Source organism: Saccopteryx bilineata, chromosome 7 (genome assembly GCF_036850765.1).
Source record: "Saccopteryx bilineata isolate mSacBil1 chromosome 7, mSacBil1_pri_phased_curated, whole genome shotgun sequence".
Lineage (NCBI taxonomy): Eukaryota > Metazoa > Chordata > Mammalia > Chiroptera > Emballonuridae > Saccopteryx > Saccopteryx bilineata.
In genome coordinates this window covers 97,616,466-97,629,351 of record NC_089496.1, presented here as the reverse complement: position 1 = coordinate 97,629,351, position 12,886 = coordinate 97,616,466, and the positions used below count along the sequence as shown (strand labels likewise).

General features: G+C 46.6%; 1 protein-coding gene across 3 annotated transcripts in view; it reads right to left on the bottom strand.

Moving 5' to 3' along the window:
* Positions 1 to 12,886, bottom strand: part of RBM20 (RNA binding motif protein 20) — a 207,502-nt gene that overhangs the window by 24,513 nt on the left and 170,103 nt on the right. For all 3 annotated transcript variants that reach the window (XM_066238595.1, XM_066238593.1, XM_066238594.1), the window contains exons 7-8: positions 10,614 to 10,745; positions 1,042 to 1,121 (exon numbers count right to left, since the gene is read on the bottom strand). In XM_066238595.1, the coding sequence (XP_066094692.1) occupies positions 1,042 to 1,121; positions 10,614 to 10,745 (212 nt within the window). The remainder of the gene's footprint in view (positions 1 to 1,041; positions 1,122 to 10,613; positions 10,746 to 12,886) is intronic.

Genomic DNA, 12,886 nt, shown 5'->3' with positions numbered 1-12,886 from the left:
TGGGATCAGGCTGCCTTGACCATCACAGGCTGCCTTGACCGTCACCGGCTGCCTTGACCATCACAGGCTGCCTTGACCGTCACCGGCTGCCTTGACCGTCACAGGCTGCCTGGGATGAGGCTGCCTTGACCATCACAGGCTGCCTTGACCGTCACCAGCTGCCTTGACCGTCACTGGCTGCCTTGACCGTCACCGGCTGCCTTGACCATCACAGGCTGCCTGGGATCAGGCTGCCTTGACCATCATAGGCTGCCTTGACCGTCACCGGCTGCCTTGACCATCACAGGCTGCCTTGACCGTCACCGGCTGCCTTGACCATCACCGGGGAAACAGCCTGGGCTCACCCCGCAGTGATGTTAGAGCGCCAGCTGCGGCAGCCCTGGGTAAGGATCACAAGGCACACAGGCCAGGTGCCCCAGCTCTGCTATTCTCCACCTTGGCTCTCCACAGGAACTGTCTTTGTAGGGTAGGGACAGTGGCAAACGTGTAGCCACGGCTTGGCCTGGTCACAACTTCAGTTGGGAGAAATAAGTTGGAAAAGTGAATGCATTCAATGCTCAGAGTGACTAGTCAAGTAACTGCTTTTGAGGAGAACATCTCCATTCCTGTTCCTATACCTATATTTAGCCATGAAAAAATCAAAAGCTGGCCCTAAATAGAACACACACACACACACACACACTCTCTCTCTCTCTCTCTCTCTCTCTCTCCCTCTCTCTCTTTCAGGCTGTTTTAGCAGAGTACAGACTTGCTCCTGAGAGCCAATTATGCACAGATCCCCTCCTGGATTCCTTTCTAACAAAGGAGGAGCAGCAGAGAGGAAGCTTAGCATCCTGCATTTTCCTGGGGATTAACTTGAGCAGCACCTCTGATTGGACTATTGTGTCCCATCAAGCACATGGAAAGGCAGGGTCCAGAAAGGCTGATGGACAGGCAGAAGCAAGGGGATGGGCATGACTCAAACAAATACTCCTCAGAATGAGAAAAAGGAGCCTGTACAATGCCCAGCATATGGCCTGAGATCTAGGACCTGGGTCTCACCTGTCTGATTCCCGGAACATGTCCCTCTCTCTCTGGGAGTGAATATCCTGGATGATGGCAGCCACGTTTTTCCCAGGTTTCTAGACAAAGGGAGAGAGGTCACCATGAGACCAGAGACAGCCTTGCAAACACCTAGGGAAGCAGCTAGGACCTGGGCGCATTGTCCATTCCACCAGTGGGGGGAAAGTGCCTTTTTAGGGGGGAAAAAAAGTTAACCCCAAGCAGGAGGAGTATGAGCATAACGCTAAGTGGTGATGGGCTGAGTGGTCCTGGGGACATGGCGTCCATTGAGCTGGGGACGGAAGAAGCCTTGTACTCACCATCCACGTGTTGGGAGAAAGTAGCATTTGTTCACACCTGCCTCCTACCCCTTCCTGAATTTAAAAATACATATATTATATATATATGTATCTGAGATGTAAAAGAAAGGGAGGGAAAGAAGGAGGAAGAGGGGGGTAGTGGAAGGAAGGAGGGCAGTTAGACATTATAACTTGGAAAGAGACTTGAAGATCATCGAATGTATCCTCCACATTTTACACACGTGAAAACTGAGACTCAGAGGGATAGGCCACTCCAGGGTCACCAGCCTCTCTGTGCTCCACGTAGACAGTGACTCCTAGAGTTGTGCTGGGTTAAGGAACACATTCAAGGCCATAGAGATAGTTAGAGAATCAAACTCGACAAAAGGTATTTCAACTCCAAGACCCTTTTCGTGACCCACACAACACCTTACTCCAGCGTGTTCCTCCACGGTGGCCATCGGGTGCTTGATGTGTGGGACGGGCAGCATGGGCTGTGAGCACGGCTGAGGGTGCCAGGCACCCAAAGGCCCCACCCATTCCAGAAGCCACTCTTTGGCGGCTGTGCCAGGACAGGACCTACCCAGCCTCCAAATCCCAACCAAAACCCTTTCCTGAGCCCAGGATGAAAAACAGTAACAAAACAGTAAGAAAGAAACAATTAGAAAAAGAAATTCATGGGCACAAAAGAAAGGCGAAAGCATCTTCCAAAAGACTACACAGAAGTCATCCATTCCTTGAAAATATATGAAGCAGGGTGAATTTTATGATATGTAATTACATCTCAATAAGTCTAAAAACCCTTGGTCTGTGATGTCAACTTTTGACAAAAAATTTAATTAAGAAATTTAATCAATGGCTGTTTTTATCTTTGATTTTCTTTCCAATATATTTTATAAAGAATTGTGAAATCTCAGACTTATACAGATGTCAGGAATCATCATATATCCCATTTTACAGATGGGAAAACCAGGGCCGGAGAGATGCAGTGAGCTACGTGATCCAGCCGGGGCCAGAATTCTCTGAGTCCTCTGAGTGCACGGCTGCTTCTCTGTGTTCTTGTTAAGATGCAGAGTTGGGCTGGAAAAACACAAGTCAAGGAGAGGATGAGAGAGCTGTCTGCGGTTTCAGGAAGAAAGGTCAGGGCTAGAACAGAGGAAAAGATTATAAAGTGTTCAACCAGGGAGAAATCTCTTGTCTGCTTGAACTAAAAAAGAAAAGAATGACAAAGAGAAGGCAGTGAGCCCTTCCCCTGTGGTCATAAAGGAGGAGGTCAAGAGGACTGGCTGGGTAGCTCAGTTGGTTAGAGCGTCCTCTCGATATACCAAGGGTGAGAGTTCAGTTCATTATCAGGGCACACACAAGAATCAACCAATGAATGCATAAGTAAGGGGAACAACAAGTTACTCTCTTTCCAAAATAGATAGATAGATGATAGATAGATTAGATCAGATAGAATAGATCAGATAGATAGATAGATGATAGATAGATAGATAGATAGATAGATAGATAGGATAGATAGATAGATTAGATCAGATAGATAGATGATAGATAGATAGATAGATAGGATAGATAGATAGGTTAGATTAGATAGATAGATAGATAGATAGATAGATAGATAGATAGATAGATGATAGATAGATAGGATAGATTAGACCAGATAGATAGATAGATAGATGATAGATAGATAGATAGATAGATAGATAGATAGATAGATAGATAGATGATAGAGAGATAAAGAAGCCAGTACAACCCTGCTCACGAAAAGGCCCAGGAACACCTGGTGAGGATATCCATCTGAAAAGAAGGCCTCATAATTCTGGCAAGTAGTCCCTTTTATCAGATTGTAACTCTAAAGGCTGACCCTCTACAAGCGTAAGAGAGTGTCACTCACAGGTAACCAGACCGCCAGCCAGGGCTTGCACTGCCAGCTCGCATCTCATCAGCTTAAACCAGGCCTCAAGCAGACACCCAGGGCCATGCAAGGAGAGAAACTGAGGTTGCAGGTCGGGGCCAAGAAGAAGGCTGCCGCCTAGCGGCCTCCTTCCACCAAAGACACCTGTCCTTCAGCCAGGGTGGTCCGTCACTACCTGGGGGCAGAATGGAAAGGTGCATCTGAAGGTAATCCTACTAGCTGGGTCTCTTGTTGCCTGCCCACCTGGGGACATGCAATGGAAGCTGCCCACCTGCATCACCACGGGAAAGGCCAGCCTCGGACTGCTGGTCCCGAGGATCTGCGGCAACTCTGCCCCCACACCGGCCAGCACCTGAGCCAGCAGAGCTCAGGAGAGCTGGCAGGAGCCACCAGCACCAAGTGCAGGGACATGTGATGAGATCTGCTATCACTGGGGAGGCCACATCTGGGCCCCAAACCCTTTGCCTGCTAGAATAGGCAAAGGCTTGAGCCTAGAATGTGCCCCCCAAGCTGGATTGAAAGTACCACTGCCACTTTTCAAAACCTATAAATTGACTGAGGGGGTTGGATGGGGGACTTTCTGTAGCTAAAAGAGTCCTCAAGGTCCCCAACACTTTTCTTCTGCTCTTTGGGAACCTCAGCTCCTCCTGACTGTTCCTTCCAGCCCAGATGCAGGAAAGCAGGAGGTGAGAGAAGGATTGTGCCTTTCCGCTTCCCCTCTGTGTGCCACATGATGGTGGGCAGAGCCAGCCAATCGGACACCACAGAGGAAAACATCCTCTAGTGACCCATACAGTTCCCCAAGGGTCAAAGAGATGCACCCAGAGTTCTTTGGGGGCTAGAAGAGCCTCTTCATGGCTTAAATGCTTTCCTGCCCCTTATTTTTCCAACCACAGAACCTCTTGCCGAGGCCACTTTCAGGCCCCATGTTCCCAGTGTGACGGTCACCAGCTAGCACCAGCACTGAGCCCCGCAGGGGACAGGTGCTGCCTCAGACCTGTTCCCAGATGACAGTTTGGTGAGATAGAGGCATGGGGCTACAGAGAAAGGACAGGACAATCGACGTACACTGTATGTCAGGGCTGGTGGTCACTGGCATTGCGACCAGACTCTGAGGACCAGAGAGGTCAGTTCCTCTTTTAAGTGACAATTCCAAATTGTTGGCATTCTCGGCCCAAATATCTCACCAGCTGCCATCTGAGAAGACGACAGAAGTGATCAAAAACTTGCAAATGACAGAATCAGCTTCTTGCAGCCCTAAGGAAATCCTCTCAACCTTCCTCTTCTGGGCTGGCCTCATCCTTCTGTGGTTAAAGGTGGGAAGGGGGCGAGTAAAACAAAGCTGTAATCGCTGCAGGAAGGTGAAAATGGGAGAGAATGGAGTAGGTCGACATGGATGTTCTGGGTACCTTTTTATTGCAGAACATTTCAAACACACACAAATGTAGAGAGAACGGTACACTGAACCCTCCCCTCCCCCGTGAATCTCCTTGCATCATCAACAATTAGGACCAATCTTGTTTCATTTATATACCCCTTCCCCACCCCACAGAGTATTTTGAAGCAAATCTCAGACACGGTATCTTTCTCATCTATTCTATGATGATATTGATGTGGTTCAATACCCCGTAAGGGACCATTCACAGTGCCCATGGTCAATGCGTCGTGCTACGTTTAAGAGAAGGGTGAGATGCCAAGCCCCATGCAGTCCTAGGTTAGTGCTGGCACACTTATAGGGAGGCACCGAAGCCTGAGAACCCCAGCCCAGGAAGAGCAGGCCCAACTCTGCCCCCAGCAGGCTGGGTCACCTGGGGTCAAGGTTTGCTGTCGGTGGGAGTCGTTTTCTCCATCCACAGGTGAGACAATAAGGCCCATCTGCATCCTCCGAGGGCTCAGGGCACGCAGGCTGCACTGACAAAAGCCATGAGTGCTGGCCCAATGTAAAAGGAGCTGCTAGAGAGTTCCATGCCCGCTGTGCCTTCCACCGCTGTCCCACTTGCCTCGAGCATCATGGGAAGATGCTGAAGCCCTCCAGGTGGGGCCTGTGTCCTCAGAGCCACACAGTTCCATGAGCCCCGGTGGTTTTCAATCTCACTGTTTTCCAGGCTCTACCTCTCTTCCCACCTGATTCCTTTCCCCTGGAGCCCCTCTCTGTGTAGGTAATTCGTCTCCTCCTTCAGGACTCTATCTACTCAGTAATCTCTCCCTTCTCTACACAACCAAGGTGCCTTGCCTTTCGCCACTAAACTTCTAGAAGCTTCCGTACTTATGCACTTGTTTAAATCTTGTACAGTTTTGCACAAGAATAGCTTGTCGGTCCAGTTAGATAGCAAAGTCTCCCCATGTGAGGCTGCGTCTCATCCTCATCACAGCTCTCGGCACAACGTCTTGCATGGAGAAGACCTTCCCATCGTTTGCTGATTTCATCTTCCTGAGAGCATCGTGGACCATTCACGAGACTGCTGCCCAGGGCCAGAGACCTCCTCTGTGGCTATGAGGCTGGCTAGGCCAGTGGCTCTGAAACCAGGCCCCCATACTATTGAAGAGCCTTAAGCCCACTCCAAACCTCCAGAAGGGGAATCTCTGAGCAAGAGGACTGTAAAACTGCCCTGAAAATTCTCTAACTTAGAGACCCTGGTTTAAATTATTCCAAGTTCTTTTCTGCATGTAAGATACCGTGATTCTGGAGAAGTATCTAGAACAAGCTGGAAGATAATCTAATCTTCTCATCCAGGTCTGTAGGAAGAAAAACACTCACTTTCTGTTGTTGCTAAAGATTTTCTCTTTCTCATTCATTCCATGCATTTGTTGGACACCTGTTATGTGATGGGTTCTGCCCCAAATGCCCTGAAGAACAGAACCCATACCACAAAGAATACATAGGGAGACAAGACTATGCCATGGAGATACATCCAGACAGGAGGTGAAAAGTACCTGAAGACCCCCTCTCTCTCCCCCTCCACTTTGCCTGGTGAGCAAAAGGTAGAGTTAGAAGAGAAAGACCAATCAAGCCCCCCACCACGTCTGCAAGCCCTGGTGGGACCCCACGTGGTGGCTCCTTTGGCCCAGACACACGGATGGATGTAACGTTTGCCATCTACCTTCCCAGTAGCCATTCCCCTTTCTCCAGCCCTGCTCCAAGCAGGCAGCAGGTGGCACAGACCTCGCCACTCACAGCACAGCCTCCCTCTGGCCACAGAGATTGGTTCAGGGAAGGACACACATCCTAAGCTAGTCTGATGACCAGAGCGGCTCTCAGGACTCTGACGGGAGCTACTTGGAAAAACTCTGGCTCGCTCCTGGGGAAGGAAATGGGAGGATGAGAGCGAGAGCTGCTGAAGTCAATGAAGCCATCACGCCACCTAGAGGAAAGAGCCTGAGGCTGCCGGGGCCGTCCCAGGGAGACCCCCAAAACAAAGCTAAGTGAGCAGAAAGCAGAGCGCAGGGAAGCCCGTCTACTGCCAGCACCTGCGCCCTGAGTCCAGCCACACCTGCGACCAGGGCTGCTCCTGGACTTTTTGTCACATGAGCCAATGAATTCTCTCTCCCTCTCTCTCTCTTTTTCTTTAGTCAATATGCTTAATTGAGATAAAGTTCTGTTCCTTGCAAAAAAACGTCCTAGCTGATGTCAACTTAGGGATCATGATGCATGCATTGCTATGTGGTTGAAACATGCTTTGCGACGCCTTCACACAGAGGCGGTGGGACAGCTCGGGGAGCAGAAAACCCTTACAGAAGGCCAGACAACCATGTGGTCTAGACCCTTGCTGCTCAAAGCGTGGTCTGAGCCGCGTCAGCATCTCCTGGGAGCTTGTTAGAAACACAAACTCTCAGCCCTGCCCCAGACCTACTGCATAGATGTTTGAACAAGAGCTGCATTAACATTTGAGAAAAGCTCTATTAAAATGTTGCCTCTGCTGCTTACTGGCTGGGTGACTACAGCAAATTACCTGAGTTCTCTCTGATGTTTCATATGGACAATGGAGACCATGGTAACACAATATAGAGATGCAAATATAGTACAAAACCCAAAGAGTCCTAGGTTTTAATCATGGCTCTTCCAGTAACTTTGAACTTGGGCAAGTTACTGAACTTCTATGAGCCTCAGTTTCCTCATCTGTAAATCCGAGGTAATAATACCTGTTTGACAAAAGTGATGTCAGAATTACAGGAGATAATGTATTTATGTAAAGCACTTGGCACATTGCTTGGCCCAGAGAACCAGGACTCAATCAAAGGGACATACACTTGTTACTGTTATACTGTTACAATTACTGTTATTATCCTCCCTACACACCCCACAGGAGCAGTGGCTTGTGAGAATCAAAGACACAAAGTATGAAAAAAAATGCTTATAACCAAAGAGCTCAGGGTATAGTCCTTTACTGTTCTGGAAACGGAGGCTCACAGAGGTGAAGCAACTTGTCCAAGCTCATCAAAGCAGGAAGGGGTAGAGCCTAGGGTGGCACCACTCACACGGTTGTGGGGGGCCCAGTGCTGACCTGCTTCTCCTCTCACCAGACTGTGAGCTCCTGCACAAGCGTGCTCCCTCCATACCCATGATGCCGGCCCAGTTCCCGCCCACAGTGGGCACAACATTTGCTAAATGCAAGTCTGGACCATATGGCCTCTTTAACCTGCCCCAAACTACCTCTCTCGGTAAGGTACTTCAGTGCCTTGTACCTTAAGAAGCTGAGCACTGCTATTAATCATAATTAGAGTTTATAGCAATACTTCATGTGGAAACCAAAGCTCAAAGCTCCATGGGGTGTTCAGTACCGAAATAAACCTTCAGCCCCCGGGGAGAATCCAGAAGAATAGAGAATGGGGTGGAATCTTTCCCTCGTCTGAGAAAAGCCACATGCTTTCATTAGTCAGAAAAAAAGAAATGCCAGGTTCTGCCAGGACTGTTGGCAAAGGAAGTTCAGAAGCAAGACAGCAAGCAAAGCAGAGGCAGGACTTTGGCAGCTGGGTGACATATACCCAATCTACATCTGCAGACGTGTCAGAATGCTAGTCCTGGCCAGAAACAGCTATGCAGTCTCTGCCTTCTCACTTCAACCTTGACGGCAGATTGAGGGCTGTGGGTCTGAGACAGGATGGACCCCAAGGGAACCTGGAATGAGCTGATGCGACCTGGAAAACCCCTATGACATGGCACAGTAGAAAGCACAAAATAAGAAGGTAGATTTACACACAAATATAGCATCGGTTACAGTAAGTCCAAACAGATCAAGTCCTCTAGTTACGGGAACTCCTACCGACCACTGAGAAGATATAGCTCAAAGAAAAGCACAGGCAAAGGCTCTGAAAAGAAACCTTGCGCAGAGAAGAGCCAATACACATAAGAAACTCAGTCTCAATCCGTAATCAGGACAATGAAAAATAAAACCACGATAAACCATTATGCTCTCCTCAGAGAGGCAGAAATTAAAAAGTCAGATAAGGCCTGACCTGTGGTGGTGAACTGGATAAAGTGTCGACCTGGAATGCTGAGGTCGCTGGTTCGAAACCCCGGGCTTGCCTGGTCAAGGCACATATGGAAGTTGATGCTTCCTGCTCCTCCCCCTGTTCTATCTCTTTCCTCTCTCTCTCTCTTCTCTCTCTAATAAAAATGAATAAATAAAATCTTAAAAAAATAAAAGGACAAGACAAAATGTTAGCAAGAGCATGGACCATTGAAAATTTTGAGGCACTACTAGTAGGAGTGTAAGTTTGGGACAACTAAATTTGAAAAGAGCTGGCTACAATCTGGTAAATGTGAGGGTATGCATGCCTGGATCCAGCAACCCCTCTCCTAGTTATGTACTCACCTCTCATTATACGACAGTGTTCATGTGTATGGGATAACACGTCTACGAATGTTCACAGTAGCATTGTCCCTAATGCCCTCAAGGAGGACACAATTCAAAATGTCCACCAACAGAGTAATGGGTAAATAAAGTTGAGGTCATACAAGAGAAATTTATACAACCACCTAAAAACTTGCATAATTATTTAAGTAGCGTCACTCTAAGCAATTCAGTTTTAAAAAATTACACGACAATGAAAATAAATATCCCACCTATGTGTGAATGGCCATATATCCTCATTTCTATGGCTGAGTAGTATCCATAGTACACAACACAATCAACCGCTCAAATGCTATAGAGATATTTACCTGACACCTGTGTATTCTTCCTGACCAACGTCACCCCATTAAATTTAATTTATGAATTAAAGAAAAGAAATAGACACAGCCAATATGAATGTTGAGTGAAAAGAACAAGACATGAAAGAAAAGAGTATGACTCCATTCATATAAAGTTCAAAAATAAGCAAAACTACAGTTTTTTTATTTTAATGTGTTGTGTTTACATAGTTACAAGTGTTCCCCCAAATATATCTCTCTCCCTCTCCTCCATGTTCTCCTTGATACCCCCTTTGCCCCCTCCCCCCACTGCCTTCCCCTCTTCTCGCCATGATTTACTATCCTGCCCTCTATCTCTCTGTGATATGTGTATATAAACTATACTATTAAGGAAGGCAGATGTAGGTGGTAGAACTGTAAGTTAAAGGAAGGCAATGATCATCCTCAAAGTCATGGGGTGGAGACGGAGGAGTTGAGCACGAGGAGAGATTTAGAGGGCTTCAGGGTACTGTTGATGCCCTACTTCTTGACTTTGGTGGTGGTATTATGGGACTTACGGGGCTTCACCCATTAGTGCTTTTAAACTGTGTAATGCACAATTAGTCACTTTTCTGTATGTATGTTGTACTTCACAATAAAATCAAAAGCAAGCAAGCAAACAAGAAAAGATAAATGTAGGACAAGCTGAAACAAAAACAAAAGCCCTGTTTGGAATGAACTGAATTCATCCCTGAGTCCTGACAGTGGCCCATTCAGTCATGTCCCACTTAGAAGGATTTCCACGGGGCTGAAGACATAAATACAGAGGATGAAGAAGGGAATAAAAGATCAAGGAGGGTGACAAAGGAAGAAAGTTACTGAAGACCTGTATGGGTAGAGAAGGAGGTTATTTTCAGGGTTTATGCCTGGAACTTCTACATCTGAAAAGCAAGCACCGTTCCCTTCTTACTTTACACCCTTCAAGACCTACCCTGTCAACCCTCTGCGCATCCCAAGTAGTTAGTCTGCCTGTCTTGAGACCCCCTGGGCATTTTGTACTTAATATCAGTGAGCACGTTTCTCGCCACGTTATAATGGTTTGCCATCCGCTGTGATATCCTCAAAGGCAGTGGGTAATTTTTGCATATTTTCTGTCCTCTCCTTCTCACCAGCACTTAGAGCAGTGTCTGACAAGGAGATACTCAGCTGTTGCTTGTTGAATGACTGAATGAATGACAGAATGTTTTACCTTCAGCTGCAATTCCTTGTATCTCTTCGACATCCGAATGAGCAACTTCTCACCGTTGATCATAGCAGATTTTTCTTGGTAATACTGGACCATGGCCTGAGCAGCTTCTGTGTAAGCCATCTCCAAAAAGGCCTAGGAAAGAACGGAAGGACACCCATTGGACTTGGCATGAATGGTCTCGAACAAAATTCAGTACAAGGTATGATTCCAAGTAGATGAGGTTCAAAAACAGGCATAACAAAATCAGTGGTGCTAGAAGTTAGAGTTCAGCATCCCCCTTGGGTAGGGTGGGGTATTGACTCAGAAGGGGGCCTGGAGAAACCTTCTGATGTTCTGGAAACATTCCATATCTTGGCCTGTGTAGTAATTATATGGGTGTACACATGTAAAAAATTAATGGAGAAGTGCACTTAAGACTAGTGCACTTTAGAGTATGTATTTCATTCCTCAATAAAAAGAAAAAAAAAGTGCAAGGAAAAGCTCTCTTTGATCCCATCTGTTCAAAGAGATCTATTTATTACCTTCACCAAAAAGCTCATTATAAGATGGCCCCTCTCCTGATCCCCATGGTTACCAAACATTATTCTTAATTATGTATGTTCATCCTGGGCTACATCATGCCACAGGAGCCCCTCTGGGATAGGAAGAGTCCATTACCCAGCAGTTTCCCAGTGGATGGGGTGGAGCAAGGGAGAGCGACTTTGTTGCACAAGTGACCTTGGGCCCATCCCTGTAAAACTTGCTATCTAGTGGTGGCAATGACAGAAAATAGAGGCACGAGCTCCGGCTATCTGAGCTCTCAGAAATATACTAAAATACTTGGGGGCTCCCTAGGCTTGAAGGATGGTCATGTCCTTGATGTCTTTATGAGTTAAAGAGAGAGGAAAATACTCAGTTATGTCTCTACAACATTTGTCCTCTTTATTTAACTGTTCTGATTTTTTAAAAAAACAACAAGTTAGCTATTGTGTGAATTCATCGTTATTGTTTCTTATATTTGTTTGGTTTGTTCCAATCTGGTCCCTTGACATTGAGAAAGGAAAGAGTTCTGTGACAAGAGGCCCCTCACTGAGCACCTGCCATTGCATTTTCCTTGAACAAACTCCTCTCTTCTCCCCCTCACACTTGTGTTTGAATCTCGGCAATGCTTTCCTCCATGCTGTCACAGTCTACGGCAGAGTGTGGGAGACCAGAAGTCAAGATTATTTAGGGTGTTATGCACATTCTGCCATCCAGCTTTCTAAGCGTCTCTTTGTTCGCAGAAACATTTTAACGCCTCCAGCTCCTACCTGTCAAATGCGAGTATTAATTCAGTGACTTTCACTGCATTAATGTGGCAAGCTGGATTTTGGACATTTACCCCAGAATAGAATTCTGAGAAGCAGGAAGAAAGACAAAGCAAGCGATCTCAGTCCTGGTTGAAGGGGGAAGACCACGGACGATGCGATGTGGTTGTCAGTTTGCCAAGCTCATGTTTTAATCAAGAAAATAATTCCTCTGATGCCTGTTCCTCTGACTCATAAAATAAAAGTACTTATGAACAACCAAACACAAAATATTCTTATTTTAGGCCATTCTCTGTGAAAAACCCCTCACTGATTTTAAAAATGAAGACAAACATATTAATTCCCAAGGACTCGGTCAGTCCCCATGAGGGAAGGGTCTTTAGTTCCTTAGACTTACCAGGCATTTCTCAATTGCTACCTGTTCTCTGGCTGTGTGAACCAAGGGTCTCAGAAGTTAATGGCAAGGATCAGTGACAATACCTGTTCCCAGTCAGTTGCTGGCTTGCTCCAATCCAACCCCTTGGCTGTGAGAAGCTTAGAAGGTAAGACTAGAGCATTAGCTCAGGGGATTGGTAACACAGCAAAAAGACTCAAGTCCGTGGATTACTGTTTTGGGGGCCAGTTAGTTTTTCTATGTTAATAAGCACCTCCTCCCAAAGCACGTCCTACTTTTTTTTTTTTTTTAATTATTAAGTTTTATTATTTATGTTTATGTAATTGTATGGTTTGATTTTATTTTTATTTATTTATTCATTTTAGAGGAGAGAGAGGAAGAGAGAAAGAGAAGGGGGGAGGAGCAGGAAGCATCAACTCCTATATGTGCCTTGACCAGGCAAGCCCAGGGTTTCGAACCGGCGACCTCAGCATTTCCAGGTCGACGTTTTATCCACTGCGCCACCACAGGTCAGGCACGTCCTACTTTTAGGTTCCTCACAAAGGCAAGTAACCACCACAAGAACAGGTAGGTGAAACAAGGGGAAACAAACG